Here is a 19,367-nt window from a genome sequence, read left to right as displayed (position 1 = left end):
TAGAGCCCCAGAACTCAGCCCTCCCCCAAGGAGTGTCCCCCTCCTGGGCAACTATTCTCCTCCCCAAAGTGGGGTTCCCATACAATATTTGGGACATACTTTTACTAAAAAATTATTCGTTGTTTATCTGAAATTCAAACTTAACTGGGCATCCTGTTTTGTTTGGGTTTGGGGGGGCGGGGCAGAGAAAAATCTTAAGCAGGCTCCACCCCCAGGACAGAGCCCAGCAGGGACTCAATCTCACAACCCTGAGATCATGACCTGAGCTGAAAGGAAGATGCTCAACCGACTGAGCCACCCAGGTGCCCCAGCATCCTGTATTTTTATTTGCTAAATTTGACAACTGTACCCCAAAGGGAGCCCCCGACAATTCTATCCGATGGGCCAAAGGCGGAGCCCGCAGATGCTGGGAGACATGGTAGCCTACCTCCAAGATGGCCCCAGCGATCCCCACCTCCTGGTATTCATACCCTGTGTAGCCCACTCCCACACCGCACCAGGCTTAGTCTGTGTGACCGACAGTCTTAGAATGAGGCGAATGTGACTGTGTGTTGCTTCTGAGATTAGGCTCTACAAGACGTTGCAGCACCTCCCTGGATCCCGCTCCATCACTCTTGCTTTCAGCTGGATCTCTCACTTTGGGGAAGCCAGCTGGCATGGGGAGCAGTCCTGTGGAGAGGCCTACCTGGCAAGGACCGGAGGCCCTCTGCCTGCAGCCCCATGAGTGAGCTTGGAAGCAGATCCTCCAGCCCTGGTGGGGCCTTCAGATGAGATCATGACCCTGGTCAACACCTTGGGTACAGCCCCTTGAGTTCTTGAGCCAGAGCCACCCAGCTAAGCTGCTCCTGGATTCCTGACCCTCAGAAACTGCGTGGGATAGCATGTTGGTTGCTTTAAGAGACCAAGTTTTGGGGTGCTTTGTTACGCCAGAGGGCGATCTGGGGCGAGCCACTGTCATCTCTTAGGTTCTGTTTTCTCATCAACCAAATGTGTAAGTCCCGTTTGTGAGGTGTGGTGAAAATCGAATTTGCTAGTTGGCGTAAAGATCTTTACACATATCCTGCAATTTTTTAAAAACTTATTTAAATTCAGTTAATTAACATATAATGTATTATTTGTTTCAGGGGTACAGGTCTGGGATTCATCAGTCTTATATACTCCCCAGTGCTTACAACACATGCCCTCCCCAGGGTCCATCACCCAGTGACCCCATCCCTCCACCCCACTTCCCTCCAGCAGCCCTCAGTTTGTTTCCTATGATTAAGAGTCTCTTATGGTTCATGTCCTGCACACTTAAGCGTGGTTATTTAACTCATTCCTCAGTTGTGGGCCTGTGGTCTCCTGCATCCGAGGCTGGCAGGGGGTCTGAGGGCACATGGGAGCACACACAGAGGACCCAATTATTCTCCCCCTTGATGTACACACTTAAGGTTTTCACAGCTCAACCCATTTCCCTCAGAGGGAATTGGCAACCTCATTAGCTCAGGTATACAAAAGGTGAGATTTTTAGTCTTTCCATGGAAATGAACAAAAGACAAACCTCTTTTCTTTTTACTTGACTATAAAAACTTTTATTCATTTGTACTAGAAGTTGGGCCCACTGCCACTGGGGAGCCCAGTGCCCAGAAAAAGACAAACCTCTTAAGGGCAAAACTGACCATAGTTACTTCTGACTTCCAATATGAACCGTGCACAGATTCGAGGTACAGATCTTTAATTTTTTTTCCCCTCTGAATAGGGAAAGGAGCTTGGACTTACACCCATCAGATGAGCAGGAAGTCCAGGTCCTCCCTACAATCGTCTTCTATGAGAGGGTCCCCATCTCCAGCACCAAGAGAGGCCCTGAATCAGATCCCTCAGCCGCTGTCCTTGCTTCTCTCTGCCACATGATGGCACTGTTGGCAACCTCCAGCTGAATCCTCTGGTGTCAGGCCCTGCTCAGGTGGCCGTGAACTTACCCCAAGAAGACAACCCCCAAAATGCCACACCCGACCAAGAATGCCCCGTGCAGTTTCCCAGGGTCCCAGCAGGGCCCCCAACAGCCCACATTCCTCCAGCACTGCAGCCCCAGGGTGCTGTCAGCACTGGTCCCCACTCTGGGTGACATGGAACTCTCCCCAGGAAGTCACACCCACAAGGGGCCAGCTTCCTGTGAAGCCACGGGGTGTCCCTACACACTCTCCCCAGGCCATCAGGGCTACTCACCCTCCTTCAAAAAGTGATGAATCTGTGAGGGATGCACTGGGCTGCAAGGAACAGAAACCCAAAGAACCGTGGTTCAAACCAGTAAGGCTTCCTCTTTGTTGCATAGTAAGACCAAGAGGCAGCAGTTGTCACATTGGCTCAGCTGTCCCACAAAGCTATTAGAGACCCAGCCCTCCCTCCTTAGCATGTTGGCTCGGTCCTCATGCTTGTTGCCCCAGGGCACAAGCTGACTACCACAGATCCGCACTTCATATCCGTGTTTAAGGAGGGAAAGGAGCCAGCTATTCTGGCCCCTTTCATCAGGAAGCAAAGGCCCTCGCTTGAAGCCCTTCAGCTGACTTCTGTAGACATCCCACAGGTCAAGATGTCATCACATGGCCAGCCTTATCTGCAAGGAAGCCTGGGAAATGAACGTTCTACCTTTCCAGGCTCCAGAAGAGAAGGTGACAAGGGGGGATTAGCCGTTAGATGCAAATGAAGTCTGCAGAAGATTTTCTCTTAATGGCTCCACACCGCCCCCTTTAGCCCCTCCAGGGCAGCGCCACCCCTCCTCGGGTGACCCACCCTCCTGAGAACACCAAGGAGATGTCGCCTCTCTCCCACAGCAGGAGCGAAGGGGAAAAAACAGGAGTTGAAATCTCTTCATACGTGGGGAGGTGGCGTAATTCATACCCGAGGGAAATCACACTCCACAACCTTCCTTTTCCCAGCCAGACACTTGTAGAGAAGCGGAAAGGGAAAGTCAGAAATGCGGAGCATCGGCCAGACCACCGTTGCCTGGGGCGGTGGGGTTGGGGGTGAAGAGGTGGTCCATTATTTAGCAGGAGCCATTAATGGGCTCGCCAAAGTGTGGTCTTGGAGGGGACTAGAGAGGGGGAGAGGTACCGCTCTGGGGAGCACCAAAAGGGCAAACTGGGGAGCTGGCTTTGTAAACTTTGGGAAAGGGGGCTACACCCTAGATGCTCGGCGGGGAGAGCTATGCTCGGGAGTGGGGCCTGGAGCAGGACTGAACGCAAGGACAGAAGTGGATGACCGGGGAAGGCAGGTGCCACCACTGCTGTCCCCCTGGCCCCGAAGTCCTGGTGAGGACAGACAGGAGGGACTTGGGGCTGTGGAGGGCTGGGGTCTGAGCCAACCTCACACGGATCTCCAAGGACAGGGAGCAGGCTGACTTCCAGCTTACTGAAACACACTGAAATGCTGCAGACATCATTTGTTTGGGGGGAGGGGGACACGTCCTCAAATGGCGCTTTTCCTCCTGCCTTCGGATGGATGCCTCCACCACCCTGTCCCCCAGGATGCCCAAGGGTGGGTAAGCACTTAGGGGAACCTGCATTTTTTTTTTTTTTTTTTTTGTCTTGCAAACTTACTGGGACATCCTGACCTGTCTGCTTGGAATAAGTGGTCAAAAGACAGGTAGCCTGAGCCCATGGCCCCAGCTAGCAAAAGGCTCTCAGCCCCACCCTTCCCCTGACCTCAAACTACAGAGTGGATGGAGCGTGTTTTCTGGCCCTTCTGGGTCCCCCCATCTGACTTTCTGGGGACCACAACCTTGACCTTATCTGCCTGTCCTACTGAACAGTGACTTCCTGTGAGCCACTCAGGCTTACCCCGGCTTCCCTCGCAATCCCCTGCTGTCCGCCAGGCCTGGGGCCTGCCACATGCTGGGGACTCCCTAGGTTTATGGATAATTTTTTTTTTCAAGATTTCATTTCCTGGGACGCCTGGGTGGCTCAGTCGGTTAAGTGTCTGCCTTGGGCTCAGGTCATAATCCCAGAGTCCTGGGATCGAGCCCCGCATCGGGCTCCCTGCTCAGTGGGGAGCCTGTTTCTCCCCCTGCCCGCCGCTCCCCCTGCTTGTGCTCTCGTGCTCGCTCTCTCTCTCTCTGACAAATAAATAAAATCTTTTTAAAAAAGGTTTTATTTACTTATTTTTGCAAAAGAGAGAGAAAGAGTGTGCGCAGGTTGGGGGGGGAGGGGCAGAGGGAGAAGCAGACTCCCCGCTGAGCAGGGAGCCAGATGTGGGATTTGATCCCAGGACTCTGGGATTATGACCTGAGCCCAAGGCAGACGCTTAACCGACTGAGCCACCCAGGCGCCCAAGTTTGTAGATAATTTAAGAAATAAAGAGGCCACACTGAGGAGCCCCTATTCGGGGGTCGTTCTGTTCCCAAGAGCCCCAAATTCCAGATCTTCTTCTTCTTTTTTTTTTTCCTTTTTCTTCAGCCCTCTTTCCTTCAAAGCTCACCAGGCCCATGCCCCATGCCTCAGAGCCTGGGAGGACCCTGAACTGGCACCCTAATTTGCATTAAGGTATCAAAGCCTGCGGAACATAGTGCATCTCTCATAGGCTTTACCTCCAGTGTCTTGGCCCAGTGGAGTAACCCATGAAGATGTTAGGCTGGTGGGACAGGTTTGTGGTCCTCAACCGTGTCACAGAGCGACTCAGGTATAGAACACGCCTCCATACCTCCCCAAATCCTGATTCCCCCGGAGGAAGTAGAAGGAGAGAGCCCAATTCAGGGCCTTCCTCACACTCTGCCTCCCTCCCACATCTTCTGTCCCTGGCCGTGCCTTCAGCTCCCCCGACGGAAGGAATAGGGGCTGGGACAGCGGTATCAGAGAGTGGGGATGGAGGTCAGGCTGTCTCTGTTGGGGCAGATGGGGCCCCTCTCTTCCCTCCTCAGCCCAGGTAACCTGAGCCTGGCATTTTGTCCGTCTTGGAACAGCTGACAGTGCTGTGGTCGGACAGCTGGTGGGGCTGGGCTGGCCTGGCTGGGCTGGGAGCATGGGCTGTTACATGAGACCCAGAGTCTACATCTCTCTACCCTGAGCTGGGGAGCTGTTGTCCCACCCATCACTGTAGGGAGCTGCCGCACCATGCTCAAGGGCCCGGGGCTGCCGCTCCTCCTGCTGGCTGTCTGCTTGGGTGTGGACACAGGGGATCGGGGCCTGGGGAGGCCTGGAGCAGGGATCCAAGGCCTCAGGGGACAGAGGGTCCGGAGGGTTATTGAAGCCCGTCCCCACGCCCAGCGCCCTACTTCTCCACAGCTTCTTGTGGCCTCGCCTTCTTTCTGCCCCAAAGCCCCTGTACCCAGGCTCAGTGCTGTCCGTTGCAGGAGCCGAGGGCCGGAACCAGGAGGAGCGTCTGCTCGGGGACCTGATGCACAACTACAACCCCCACCTGAGGCCCGCTGAGCGTGATTCGGACGTGGTCAACGTCAGCCTGAAGCTCACCCTCACCAACCTCATCTCCCTGGTGAGCCACAGGCCTATAGGACAGTGGGGGAGACAGAGGCCCAGTGTGCCCGGCCCCTGGGACCAGCTGGGGAGAGGCAGGGGTTGGCTCTAGCAGCCAGGCAGGGGAAGGACTCCACAGGTGGGAGGCTGGGGAGCCGGAAATCTCCCACGAGGGCTGCCCAAGAGGCTGCCGTCCTATAGCACCCAACGGGGGCCTATCGGGGCTGACATCTCCGGAGAGGGCAAGTGATGGGGGTTCAGCCTTCTGTTCTGCACCCTTAGAATGAGCGAGAGGAGGCCCTCACCACCAATGTCTGGATAGAGATGGTAAGAGGCCACCCTGCAGTCCTTTTCTATCGGGGCCCCCACCCTCGGGGCCAAGGCCCCTTGGAGCTGCCTGCCTTCCCCCGCCCCCTCCCTGCCTCCTCTGACCCACCTGGGCTAGTCTCCTATTCCTGGGGGTGGGGAGGGGGTGACTCGGCCTGGCAACCCCACTCCCCCTGCAGCAGTGGTGTGATTATCGCCTGCGCTGGGACCCACAAAACTACGAAGGCCTGTGGGTGCTGAGGGTGCCGTCCACCATGGTGTGGCGGCCAGATGTCGTGCTGGAGAACAAGTGAGGAGGGGTGCAGGCGGGGGAGGGGGGGCAACAAAAGGACACAGGGTAGGGCCCGGCACAACGAGGGGGCTCCGGGGAAGGGGACAGGCGGATGGCAGTTGCAGACCAGGGAATACTGGCTGGAACAGGTGCGGCTGAGGGGAGGGCCGGGCCAGCAGGCCTGATCCTCGGCCCACTCCATCTCCTCTGGGCTGGGTTGTCGGGTGGGCTGCTGTCCTCCCTCGAAGCTGTCAGGAGTCAAGAGGCATGAAGCGCTGCCCTCGGGGGCGCCTCCAGCGCTTTGAAAGAGCTGAAGAGTTGTTAGTACCACTGTGACCAGGCCCTGGTGAGGAGGGGATGGGGCGGGGGGAGCCCTCCGGCAGGGAGGTAGTGGACCCCGCGAGGGGCTGCTGTTCCCAGGCCCCATCCACGCAGGGCGAGGGCTGGCCTGGGGTGCGGGACTCGGGCGAGCCGGGGCTGCCGGGGACGGGAACCCCCAGCCTCGGGGCCTGGCCTGTGTGCAGCGTGGACGGCGTGTTCGAGGTGGCCCTCTACTGCAACGTGCTGGTGTCTCCTGACGGATGCGTCTACTGGCTGCCACCCGCCATCTTCCGCTCCTCCTGCCCGGTCTCTGTCACCTACTTCCCCTTTGACTGGCAGAACTGCTCCCTCGTCTTCCAGTGAGGCCATTTACCGGGGGTGGGGGCCCGGGGGGATTAAGAGAGCTGCCCTAAGAGGAGCCTGGCTGGGTGGGGGACGCGAGGCTTCTTGCCAGGGGTCCGACCCCGGCTCTCGGGGGCCCTCTGTGCCCGTCTCAGGCCCAGACACCTGAACATGACCACGTCCCTCCCTGCTAAGCCGCAGTCCCCCCCACTCATCCTCCTCCCCTGCCTCAGTTTCCCTGCCTGTGCCCCAAGGGAGGAATTAATGATCGGGGTGGGTGGGCAGGAAGGCGTGCACGAGTGTCTCCCCACACCCCGTGGAGAGGTGGAGCCTGTCTCGGTCTCCTCATCTGGAAATGGGGGAAAGGAGGTCTGTGTGAGAGTTTTCCCATAATTTAGAGGAGCGGTCTTTTTACAAGGAGACCCTCCTTAACAAACAGACCAGACAGGGACAGACGGCCGTTTCTGTGTTCTAACCATCGGCCCCTCCTGCTCTGGAGGCAGTGGAAGGGAGGAAAGGAGTGGCCCTGGGCTCTTAACATCTGGTGAGGGCACTGAGCTGCAGCTTCACGGCCCTTCCCCAAAACTTCCCTGACCCCCATGGAGCCCAAGTCCCCTTCCCACCCCCCATTCACGGCCAGGGTTCTGTGGAGAACTCGCAAATTCCTGGCTGCACTTTTCTGAGGCGATACTGCCCACAGTTGCCCTCAGAGGATCGTCTGTGTGACCTCAGACGTGGGTCTACACACACTCAAATGTCTCCCTCTTCCCTCCCCATCTCCCAGGTCCCAGACCTACAGCACCAATGAGATCAATCTGCAGCTCAGCCAGGAAGATGGTCAGACCATCGAGTGGATTTTCATCGACCCCGAGGCCTTCACAGGTAACCTCCTCCCAGGCCCCCTGCGGGACGTGGCCTCCAGGGCAGGGCCAGACCAAGCTCAGACCCCCTCCCACGTAACTCAAGATGAAAAGCACAGTAAACCATAAAGCATATATCTTTAAAATCCCGGCACAGTTCTCTTTTCCCCATGCTAACGTCTCCAGTTTGGGTGGGGGTGGGGGGGGGCAGAGATCAGGGATCCAGGCTCCCTGGATGGTGCTCCTTTGGGCCCACGCCAGCCGCCCTGCAGTTAGGTGGCCGGGGCTGCACTCCCTGCGCCTACCCTGACCTGCTGCCCACAGAGAATGGGGAGTGGGCCATCCGGCACCGGCCGGCCAAGATGCTGCTGGATGTGGCGGCCCCGGCTGAGGAGGCAGGCCACCAGAAGGTTGTCTTCTACCTGCTCATCCAGCGCAAGCCCCTCTTCTACGTCATCAACATCATTGCGCCCTGCGTCCTCATCTCCTCGGTGGCCACCCTCATCTACTTCCTTCCCGCCAAGGGTACCCGGAACCTGTGGGAGGGGAGCCCCGGCCCCAGGCCGCAGCACAGGGACCAGCCGGGAGGGCACAGGGTTGAGGCGTCACACACAGGACCGCCTGTCCCGGGGACCAGGGCCACTGGGCTCCTTGGGGGGTGGGGGAGGTGCCCCACGGCAGGAAAGTTGAGATCTGCTCTGAAGGCCTCTTGGTTATGGGCAGCGGGGGGCCAAAAGTGTACCGTCGCCATCAACGTGCTCCTGGCCCAGACCGTCTTCCTCTTCCTCGTGGCCAAGAAGGTGCCCGAGACGTCCCAGGCAGTGCCACTGATCAGCAAGTAAGGCTGGCCCTCATGCCTACCGCCCAGCTCCCCCCTTCCTTTCCCCGGAACTCGGGGCACTACCCTCCTGCCGCTCCCACCCCCACCCCCCTCAAGGCCAATCCCCCACCCTGAGGAATCTGGGGGGATCGGCTGCTAAGGGTGGGGGTGCATCTGGAGATGAAGTGCCAAAGGGCCCGCCCCGCCTCCTGCCCACCCAACCCCGACAGGTACCTCACTTTTCTCCTGGTGGTGACCATCCTCATTGTTGTGAATGCCGTGGTCGTGCTCAACGTGTCTTTGCGGTCCCCCCACACACACTCCATGGCTCGCGGGGTCCGAAAGGCAAGGCCCCTCCCTGTCCACTCCAGCATCCTCCTGTCCAGTCCCCTCTGCCCCCTTCCCCTTCCCTACTCACCTGCCACATTCAGCGGCAAACCTACCCTGTGTGTATCTTGAAGCGTGTGCCCAGTGAATTGATATAATGCTGAGTGCTTACTATGTGGCAGGTGTATATGCATCCGAACGCATTTGATCGTCATAAAACTCCTAGGAGGTGGGTATGAGTCCCATCTCCATTTTGCAAGTGAGGAAGCTGAGGCACAGAGAGGTTCATTAGCTTACCCGAGGTAGCCTGGTGAGGAAGCAGAAGCAAGATTCTGCCCAGGCAGTCTGGCTGGGGAGTCTGTGTGATCTGCAGCCCACCTGCAGCAGGCAGCTAGGACCCATGTTGCAAATGCAGATCCTCAGGCCCACCTCAGGCATCCTGGGCCAGAACAACGGGGTGGGGCCCAGGAACCTGGGCAGCAAGTGTCCACACAAGTTGGAGGACCCAGGCTCAGTGTCTGGTACAGAACAGCCGAGCTATTCCGGGGTCAAGCCACTGACCCTCGTGTGCTGCCTCTGGGCTCCCAGGGGCTTGAGGCCCTCCGTGCCAACCTTCACCTTTTGCTCTGAAGCCCAGCCTGGCCACCCACATGCCCAGGTCTGCTGGCTACTAAGCGAAGCCCACCAGAAAATCCTCTCTCCAGGTGTTCCTACGGCTCTTGCCCCAGCTGTTGCGGATGCACATTCGCCCACTGGCCCCGGTAGCTGTGCAAGACACCCAGCACCCGCTGCAGAATGGCTCCCCCTCGGGGTGGTCGCTCCCAGCTGGGGAGGAGACTGTTCTCGGCCTGCCTCGCAGTGAACTTCTCTTCCGGCAGCGGCAGCACAACGGGCTGGTGAGGGCAGCGCTGGAGAAGCTAGGTGAGGCCGTGGGGTGAGGGTGGGGGGCGGGGGATGACACGGGGGATACTCCTCCCCAGGGACTCCAGACGGGGAGGGCTACCTGTCGGCCAAGGCACCGGGCACAGCAGATGAGCGTTGGTAAGTGCCCCGGCTGGGGAGAGAGAAGCTAGGGCGGCTCAGGAGAGACGACCTTCTCAGACTATTTCTTCTCCACTCTATTCCCAAACCTTACCCTGTCTCCCCAGAGAAAGGCCCGGAGCCAGGGCAGAGCCAGGAGCTGTGCGGCAGCCTGAAGCAGGCCGCCCCGGCCATCCAGGCCTGTGTGGAAGCCTGCAACCTGATTGCCCTCGCCCGGCACCAGCAGAATCACTTTGAGAGTGTAAGGGGGGGACTGGGTGCCCGGGGAGGGACTTGGACCCGAGACGGGGGCAAGATGGGCGGGGTGGCCACGGTAGGGCGATGGGATGGAGAAAAGTGGAACCGGGACATCGGGGCCAGGGGACTACGGAAGAAGCCGGGCTAAGGTCTGGAAGTAGGTGTGAAGGGCCCAAGGCCATGGAGGACAGAAGCCTGCTGGATGGCCACGGATGGCACAGTGATCCAGGGCGGCTTGGTGTCACTGCTGGTCATCCCACACCCTGCCTCCTACCCCCAGGGGAGTGAGGAGTGGTTCTTGGTGGGCCGGGTGCTGGACCGTGTCTGCTTCTTGGCCATGCTCTCGCTTTTTGTCTGCGGCACTGCTGGCATCTTCCTCATGGCCCACTACAACCAGGTGCCTGCCCTGCCATTCCCTGGAGACCCCCGCTCCTACCTGCCCCCGCCTGACTGAGCCAACCAACTACCAACTGCCGAGGACACGTGGAGTCTTATCGGCCGTGTTCTTCAGTGGCTGAGGTCGCGATGTGCTCTTTGGGAAGTGCCCCTCAGGGCCGTGTGAGCCAGTGGCCCTGAGAAAAGCACGGGAAATAAAGAGACCGAGCTGGAGTCCCGGAGTGGTTGAGAATGGCTGTGGGCAGGGTGTGCCGTTGGGATCAGCATCCACGTGGCACTGGCGAGCTAGTCCCGACAATCCCCTCACTTCAGCAAAGCATTAGCAACTCCCATCATTTCTCTTTTTTTAAGATTTTATTTATTCATTTGAGAGAGATAGAGAGAGCACGAGCGGAGGGGAAAGGGAGAGGGAGAAGCAGACTCCCCGCTGAGCAGGGAGCCCGACTCGGGGCTCAATCCCAGGACCCAGCGGAGATCATGACCTGAGCCGAAGGCAGATAGATGCTTAACTGACTGAGCCACCCAGGCACCCCTTACTCCCCTCATTTCTGAAGCCCTAAGGACGCTGTCTTGTATGATATCCCCAACTAGGCAAGGTCCCATCCCTCCAGGCCTGGGCCTCCTTTCCTTTTTACAAGATCCCCACAGGCTCCTAAAGGAGGGAGGTCAAGAGAGATGTGGAGAGTAGCAGGCAATGTTCTCTCGAAAGAATGGCAGCAGCCCACCCCAGCTGGTATCTCCCTCCCCTGCTTTCTGGGTGCTATAGGCACCCAATACTTACCTGCACCAGTGTTTCTTCATCTGTAAATACGGGTACAGGTTTCAGTTCCTATCTACCCTCAACAGAGGATCAAAGGTGCAGGCGAAAGTGATTCAGAAGTGTGAAAGTGCCACATAAGACCTGACAATGGACATTGTTGGGGGGAGGGGAGAGGACCCCGGAAATAACCCCCTCCCCCAAGTACAGGGTTGCTGGCTTTGAGGCTCAATCACCAGCAGGCTCACTTCATTAACTCCAGTTTATGTGCGCGCTGCCCCGTGTATTTGGAGCAAGACACTTAGATCCGGGAGGCACACTTTGATGGTGGTGGGCCCATCTGTGGTTCCTGAAAGCTTCTCACTAGCGCTGTCCCCCGGGGTGAGTCTCTCAACTTCTCTGATTGCCTCAAAGGGCGCTCCAGGCGCAAGTAAGCAAAAATTTACAATACTAATTGCGGGCGACTGTCTAGCACCTGGCCACTGATGATCCCGTTCGAGCCACACCGCAACCCGAAGAGGCAGGTGCCGTCATATACAGTATGGCCAGTACCCAAGAGGAAACAGCCTCGGGGAGGTTAAAACAGAGTCCAGGATCTTGCAGCCCGCTCTGGGGGTGGAGTCGGGAACTGGTACCGAGCAGCGAGCGTCCAGAGCCCGCACGGTCAGCGACGCGGCTCGGTCTCTCCCTCCGAGCCGCCGCGGGAGAGGGTCGGGGCGCCCCCTCGGACGCGGGACAGGAACCCGGGCAGCACGAAGACCGCCGACCCGCACGTCCGCCGAGCCCGGGACCTCAGCGCAGCCCCGCGCAGCGGGCGTCCCGGGATACCCGCCCGACACCGGGGTAGGGCGCAGAAGTTCCGCTGCGCCATGCGTAGCCGGAAGTAGCCGGGCCCTAAGCTGGGGGGAGACCCGGCGGAGCGGAAGTCACTCCGTGAGGCAGTGGCGACGGCGGCGGTGAGAGGATGAACAACAAGTTCGACGCGTGAGTGGCGCGTGGCCGCCCCACGGGGGCCCCTTCCCCCAACCGTTCCCCGCGCCCGCCCCCAGCGGGGCTGGCGGCGGCAAAACTCCCCGGCGCCGTCCTCCCTCCGGGGCTTGGGCTGCGGGCCTCGCCGGCCCAGGGGTCCGGCGGGGAAGGAGAGGGGGCTGGGGAGGCGTGATGCAGGGGTCTCGGAGGCGCCGGGGACGTACGGACCGCGGGCGAAGCGCGGGGTCCCGGGGGAGGAGGTGGCCGTGACGGCCGGAAGGAGATCTTTGGACGCCCCGCCCCGGTGGGTGCGGGTGGCCGGCGGCGTGGAGGGGCGGAGACCGCGGGCGGTTTGGGTGTTTCCGCAGCCTGGCTGCCGTGCCTCTGACTCCGGCTTTCCGCACGCACTCTCTAGCCTGGGCAGGTCACCTCGCCTCTCTGAGTCAGTGTTGTCTTCTGCAGAGCGGGGATGGTAACAGCCCGGGCCGGAGAGTTGGGAAGATGCAGTGAGGTAATGCGGCTCTTGGGCCTAGAGGCTGCTCAGTTACGGAAAGCTCCTCGTCTTCCTCAGGCTCCGTCCTACTTCCTTTCTTCTCCCTCTTTTCCCTTCCAACACACTCACCGGGAGCTGCTCTGTTTTCTTGCCCAGGGCGCACACTTGACGTTGCCCCCGTCTCCACTTCGTGTCTACACTCTCTGGTTCCTAGTTGCAGCATTAGTTGGAAATGCAGAAAAGAAATGCAGAGTATTTTTGCCTGTTTCCCTCTAGCGATTGTATTTTGAGGTAGATTATGTGCTTATCTCTCTTCTAATAGTCTAGTAAATCTGTCTGACCTCCAGAGCCCGAGATCTCCCGGCCCAGACCCACCAGTTGGCCAGTTATTTGGCAGTAGAAGAGTTACCCAGCCGTTGTTATCTAAACCACGTTAGTGGTTAGTGCCCTGCTGCTGCACGGGGTGTGTTGTGATAAGGATCAAATCACATTCAACAGTGCTTCAAGGTACTTTGTAAATCGCTCGTAGTGAGGAATAAATGTAAAGTGGCATCACTGTTTATTTAGGTTGTGACCCACTGCTGATGGGAAGTTGGGGTTTTTCCAATACAATGCGTGCTGGTTGGCAAATTGAGGAGTCCTGAATTCCAGCAGTCTAGGCCTCAGGAATGTTTCCTGGTTGCTCAGAAGTCTCTGGGACTTGGATAAAGTCTGGCTGAACGCATCCGCAGCCTGCTGCTTGGCTGAGCCCATCTCAGTACAAACAGCCACACTCCCTCCCTCTCCTCCCCCCCCTCCCCCCCCATTTGTACCCCTCATCTTAAATCTCTGCAGCACCAAATTCCAGATCTAAGTCCTCCCTCAGTGGAGCTTTCTGCAAACCCTATACCCCTTCCTCCACTAAATTGAACAGATCAAAATTTCATCTTAGGAAGACACTTTATGAGTCATCTGTACCAGTCCTGCCAAAATCATTTGGGGATCTGCAGTAAGCTAATTTAAGAATGGTAATAATGGCGTCCATAGGTTTCTTGGCTAGATACTTTTCACATATTATTTCTACTCCTAACAACACTGCAAAGGGGATTATGTTACCTCCTTCCACAGATAGGAGAATGCCCTCTGAGGTTAAGTAACTTGCCCACAAAAACAGGAAGGCCCATGTGGCGGAATTCAAAGCCAGGTTTGTTTAACCTTGGTTCAAGTACCTCTTGACAAAAATTAACCTGGATCTTTTTTTTTTTTTTAAGATTTTTTTTATTTGACAGAGACACAGCGAGAGAGGGGACACAAGCAGGGGGAGTGGGAGAGGGAGAAGCAGGCTTCCTGCTAAGCAGGGAGCCCGCCATGCGGCTCCATCCCACGTGACCTGAACCGAAGGCAGACACTTAACAACTGAGCCAACCAGGCGCCCCTGAGTCAGAATTTTTTACCATCTCCTAGCAATGCAGGGAAAAAACCAAAGCTTTCATTTAGTTGAAATTAGCAATTAGAGACCACACCTGCCCCTGGTTTTGAAGTTTGTCTAAGTGATCTCTACACCCAACATGGGACTCGAACCCACAACCCCGAGACCAAGAGCTCCTCTGACTGAGCCAGGCCGGCGCCCCCAAAATTTGCAGGTTTTAGACCGTTCTTATGTGTTGGCTTCTATTATTCTTCACCACATGGTTCTTAAGGACTGGTGCCAGTTTGCCAGCATGCTAAAAGTCCAGTGCCTGGAGCTAGGTACTGTAGTCTAATCTGATGAGCTCAGGTTAAAGAAGAACTCTAACCTCCTCTAGTGTGTGGGCTCAACTTCTGTGAGTGTAACCTAGGACTATAATTGTACCCCACCCCCCATATCTATCAATTCAGTCAGCTACCACTGTCATTGATCCTGTTAATGTGTAAAACCCTAAGATGCTTTCACTGTTCTGCAGTCCCAGACTGATTAGTTTTCAGATCTAGATGCCATACTTGATTTTGTCATTCTCCTCTCTTTGCTAGCTTTTGGCCCTTTCTTAAAGCATTGTCTGAGCCACCTGTTTGGCACTCATCCTATTCTGCCTTGTATGGCTTTGATTTGATTTGATGTTTAAGTTTTTTATTTATTTGAGAGTGAGAGTAAGTGCACACAAGCAGGGGTGAGGGGCAGAGGGGAGAGGAAGAAGCAAACTGCCCCCTGAGCAGGGAGCCCAGTGTGGGGCTCGATCCCAGGACCCTGAGATCGTGACCTGAGCTGAAGGCAGACACGTAACCGACTGAGCCACCCAGGCACACCTATTGCTTTGATTTTAGAAGCGCATTCGTTAAACATGTTTATCGTCTGCCTCTGTCTGATGCTGGACATGTAAAGATGAATTAGAACAAGTTCCTATCCACAAGGAATTGGTCTAGTTAGAGAGTACGAGGACAAACCTGGGCAGAAGTTTGATGAGCTGACTTAGGGCCACTCAGTCTGGATAGCCTTAGAGATGCTAATTGCCCTCCTGAGTCTATGGAACACTGATTTGTAGTCCTAATTGTATCCTGACTCAAATCCAGCTTCAAGCTGAGAAGAGTAGCCTCTGGAAGATAGGATGCAAGTGATTTGCCTTAAGTATAGGCTTAGAGGGCAGGGTAGTTGGCTAGCTCCACTCTGAAGAAATAACACAAGAGGAAGGTCCACTAGGATTTCCTTTTACCATCTCTGAAGGGAATCGGGAAGTGTGGTCCAGGGATCTCAGTAGCACTGTTTCTTCTCAGATATAATTACTTTTGCTATTCTTTTTCTGTTTCCTAGTCATGATTAGCAGCAAAGACAGGAACTTACACTTTTCTTGGGGCTAGTAAAATGAGAGATGTGGGGTGACTGCCCCTCTTCAAGATTTAAAGGGAAGGGACCCCAGAGGATATAGTGGAGGCTGGGAGGTAAGAAGAAAGGGAAATGGTTTGAGTCCTGAGGTGTGCCCTTAAGATGAGAATTAGGAGCTGTCTTGGGCCTCTTCAGTATAAAAAAACCATGAGATATTTTTGATTGGGAGCCAGAAAATTAGCCATGACATTACAGCTGAGACAAGTACAAACATTTATATGGTGAGGTTCAGAAGAGGGGAGCCTGATCCAGCCTAGGGAGAGATTAGGAAATTTTCTTTTCTTAAGATTTTATTTATTTATATGACAGAGACACAGCAAGAGAGGGAACACAAGCAAGGGGAGTGGGAGAGGGAGAAGCAGGCTTCCCACGCAGCAGGGAGCCCGATGCGGGGCTCGATCCCAGGACCCTGGGATCATGACCTGAGCCGAAGGCAGACGCTTAATGACTGAGCCACCCAGGTGCCCCAGGAAATATTTCTGAGAGAAAGTGGCCCTCATCCCGAGTCCTAAAGGACCAGTTAAGTAGGGGAGGAGGGGGTCTCCAAGAAGAGACCACGGGATGAGCATAACAGAGGGGTGAGGTTAGGGAACCTGCAAGTAGGTTGATAACACGAGAGTGGAAGGAGTTTGTTGGGACCAACCAGGAGGTGATACTGGCACATATAACAGAGAAGGACCTTTGTACCAAGCTGAGGCCTGAGTATGTGTACCTCATCCCCTCAATCAGGTCCTTGGGTACAGGCACTCTAGCATCTGATACACACTCTAGCATCTGGCTTGGTAAATGTGGGACTTGGTGCTCTACAGGCTCCTTTAGGAAAGTAAACCAACTCAAGTTTAATAAAGGGGAAGGAGTATCCTAAGCACAGATAATGTTCTCCCAGAAGTCTGGGGAGGTCAGACTAAGTCAATGAGATGGCAGCATCACAAACAAAACCACTTTTCTCTCTACTTTCTCTGCTTCGTTCCCTCTCTCCCTACTGGCTTTCTTTGCTCTTGTTCATTGTCTTTCCCTCGTGGCTTTTCTCGTATGGGACCTATATGATTGCCCCAGCTCCTCAGTCTGTGTGGTCTTTCATCTCCTGGATAAAAAGCCAAGGAAGGAATCTACTCATAATTTTGAGCAAGACCATGGGGCATCAGTTATTGGCCAGGCTGGAATGCCCTTTGTTCAGGTACCCTTCATAGTCATGCCTTGACCAGAGTGGGGATGGGGTCATTTATGGCCTGGTGCACCTGAATATATCCTACAGCTAGGGCTGTGAAATGAGCAGAAGAGGCACCTAAACACATGGCTAGTGCGTTCTAATATTTATTGAGTGATTTTTATGTGCTAGGCACTGAAAATTCACGGGCAAAAGAAAATGCAAAATGCTTTGCAACATGTTTCTGTAGGTATGTAAGGTAATATCTGTGTTGTCATTTGAGCATTTCTAGTAACCTTTCTTGAGGATTACCTAATTCCATTTGACTAGATAGTCATTAGGGCCAAAGGTGATTTTGGAGAAGATCCATGATAAGCCAATGGTCCAGCTCTAAATTAAATGACATTCTTACTATCTTTGTGGATTCACCTTCTGTTTATCTTCTTGTATGAATCCAGTGAGCTTTAGATGTACCTGAAAGCCTTAGGGTAGTTTCACTGCTTCTAGAAGGATAGGACCTACTGTACATTTGACCAGTCTCACCAGGCAGGGAGACATTCATTCCTTCTTTCGATCATTTCTTTTCTTTTCATTTAACATTGATTCATCATCTTGTGCAACATGTTAGGGCAACATCTTCTTGTCCTCGGTGCTGGAGATACAAAGATTAATAAGACTGTTCTAAGAGATCCCTCCACTTAATAGGGAAAAGCAGACCCAGGAAGAATGGCACCTTGGGCTACGGGGTAGTGTTTGCAGATGGCACAGCTGCGGAGCTATAGTTTCCTTTGGGAGATGGGTGGGGAGAGGGTATCAGTAGGCTGGGGTCAGATCCTGGAGGATCTTAAATTTCATTGTACTTTGTCCTGCAGGGTGGGCATCAAAAGGCAAGGGACAGTTGGTGGTTTTTAAGAATGGAAGTTAAACGATCAGGTTTGTGTTTATTTTTTTAAGATTTATTTATTTATTTTAGAGAGAAAGGGCGAGCGCACGCACACACACGAGTGCCAAGGGGAGGGGCAGAGGGAGAGACAGTCTCAAGCAGACTCTGCACTAAGCGTGAAGCCGGACGTGGGGCTCAACACGGGCTTCAGCCTCACGACCCTGAGATCAGGACCCTGAGATCACTGAGCTGAAACCAAGAGTCAGATGCTTAACTGACTGTGCCACCCGGCTGCCCCTCAGATTTGCATTTAGAAAGATGCTGGTGGCTTTGTGGAGGATGGATAGGGAGTGGAGATGATTTGTATCAGACCATTTAGGAATTTATTGTGATAACTGAGATGACAGAGAAGTGGGCCTGAGCTAAAGCAGTGGCAGTGGGGAAGGATAGGAGAGATGGTTAGAAGAAGTGTCGAGAAAGATAAGTAAGTTTTTAAACTTCATTTGAAATGCTAATGCAGTTATATAATCCAGAAACTCTTATTATTGATTCATTATTTTTGGCAAAAAAAAACAACACCACCACCACAATCCCTTAAACTGTTCTTCTTTGCCTGTCAAAAAACTGGAAGACAGTGTTTTTTTGGAATTCCTTCTAACTGCATTTCTACACTCCCTTGCCCTTCCCTCATCTCTTGTACATCTCTTTGCCTGTATTTTGAGTAGGGTTGGTTATATGGTAGTTCATTTGACCTGGTGGCTTTGTTAGGTAAGCAAGAATCAGCTCAGTCATGGCCTAACATTGTTTTCTTTCCCATTCAGATTGAAAGACGATGACAGTGGGGACCATGATCAGAATGAAGAAAACAGCACACAGAAAGATGGTGAGAAGGAAAAAACAGAACGAGACAAAAGTCAGGGCAGCAGTAAGAGGAAGGTGAGTCTTGTGCTGTATAGATAGAATTGTCTTTGGACTTGGGACTTGGTTATCTTGTGGAATCTGTCATGTTAAAGATACCGGATTAACTTGATGGCACCCTATTTTGGAATATCTGCTTTTTTTTTTTTTTAAGGGTGTACTTATTTATTAGAAAGAGAATGCGTGTGCACCTGTGCTGAAGCAGGGGGAGGAGCAGAGGGAGAAGGGCAAACAGACTCCACACTGAGCATGGAGCCCGGTGTGGGACTCGATCCCAGGACCCTGGGATCATGACCTGAGCCAAAATCAAGAGTCAGATGTGTAACTGACTGAGCCACCCAGGTGCCCCTGGAATATCTGCTTTTGTTCTCAAAAAAAAGATTGTTGAATCACTGGCGTTCATGTTGGGAGTTAGAAATTTTCCCTTGCCACGGGATCTTGAGATGTTGCCTTGCTTTCCAGCATTCTCCCAGCACGAGAGATGAACCCTGGAGTTTAGCAGGGCTATTGGTTGCTTCCAAGCTGCTGAGTATTTAATCCTACACATCCCTTGAAATTTTAGACTCTTTTGTCAGTATTAATCTAAGCTGAAAGTTACTTGGAAAGGAGAAAGTTTAGAGAATGAGAGATTGATGGATCAATTTCTTTCTTTCTTTTTTTAAGGTTTCCTTTATTTGTCAGGGAGAGAGAGTGCGCGCAAGCAGGGGGAATGGCAGGGGGAGAAGCAGGCTCCCCACTGAGCAAGGAGTCTGATGTGGGACTCAGTCCCAGGACCCTGGGATCATGACTTGAGCCGAAGGCAGATGCTTAACCGACTGAGCCACCCGGGTGTCCTGGATCAATTTCTTCTTTGAAATATCAAAACAATTGTTTCTCTCACGAGGTTGAGGACTATCCAGATAAAAGCATTGTAGGTGCTAAGAGAACACAAAGGTGAATGAGACTATGGATCAAGGGGCTTACATTTAATAGTAATAA

At 54.3% G+C, this 19,367-nt stretch overlaps 2 protein-coding genes across 3 annotated transcripts in view; both read left to right on the top strand.

Annotated features, from left to right (window-relative positions):
* Positions 1–5,084: 5,084 nt before the first annotated feature.
* CHRNG (cholinergic receptor nicotinic gamma subunit) lies at positions 5,085–10,444 on the top strand. The gene is made up of 12 exons (XM_028105013.2): positions 5,085–5,133; positions 5,324–5,463; positions 5,727–5,771; positions 5,951–6,060; positions 6,567–6,722; positions 7,490–7,587; positions 7,890–8,090; positions 8,289–8,403; positions 8,616–8,730; positions 9,417–9,633; positions 9,861–9,994; positions 10,271–10,444. Exons 1-12 carry the CDS (start codon positions 5,085–5,087, stop codon positions 10,442–10,444), a joined length of 1,554 nt encoding a protein of 517 aa, XP_027960814.1.
* Positions 10,445–12,019: 1,575 nt separating this feature from the next.
* The window catches only part of EIF4E2 (eukaryotic translation initiation factor 4E family member 2), a 28,679-nt gene continuing 21,331 nt past the window's right edge, over positions 12,020–19,367 (top strand). For both annotated transcript variants that reach the window (XM_028105183.2, XM_028105182.1), the window contains exons 1-2: positions 12,020–12,127; positions 18,293–18,407. In XM_028105183.2, the coding sequence (XP_027960984.1) occupies positions 12,108–12,127; positions 18,293–18,407 (135 nt within the window). In that variant the 5' untranslated portion in view covers positions 12,020–12,107. The remainder of the gene's footprint in view (positions 12,128–18,292; positions 18,408–19,367) is intronic.

This window comes from Eumetopias jubatus, unplaced genomic scaffold, assembly GCF_037043125.1.
Source record: "Eumetopias jubatus isolate StellerSeaLion01/CBP00866 unplaced genomic scaffold, mEumJub1_p1.0 scaffold_3, whole genome shotgun sequence".
Classification (NCBI taxonomy): Eukaryota; Metazoa; Chordata; class Mammalia; order Carnivora; family Otariidae; genus Eumetopias; species Eumetopias jubatus.
Note: the sequence above shows the minus strand (reverse complement) of the source record. Positions and strands in the feature narration are given on the sequence as shown.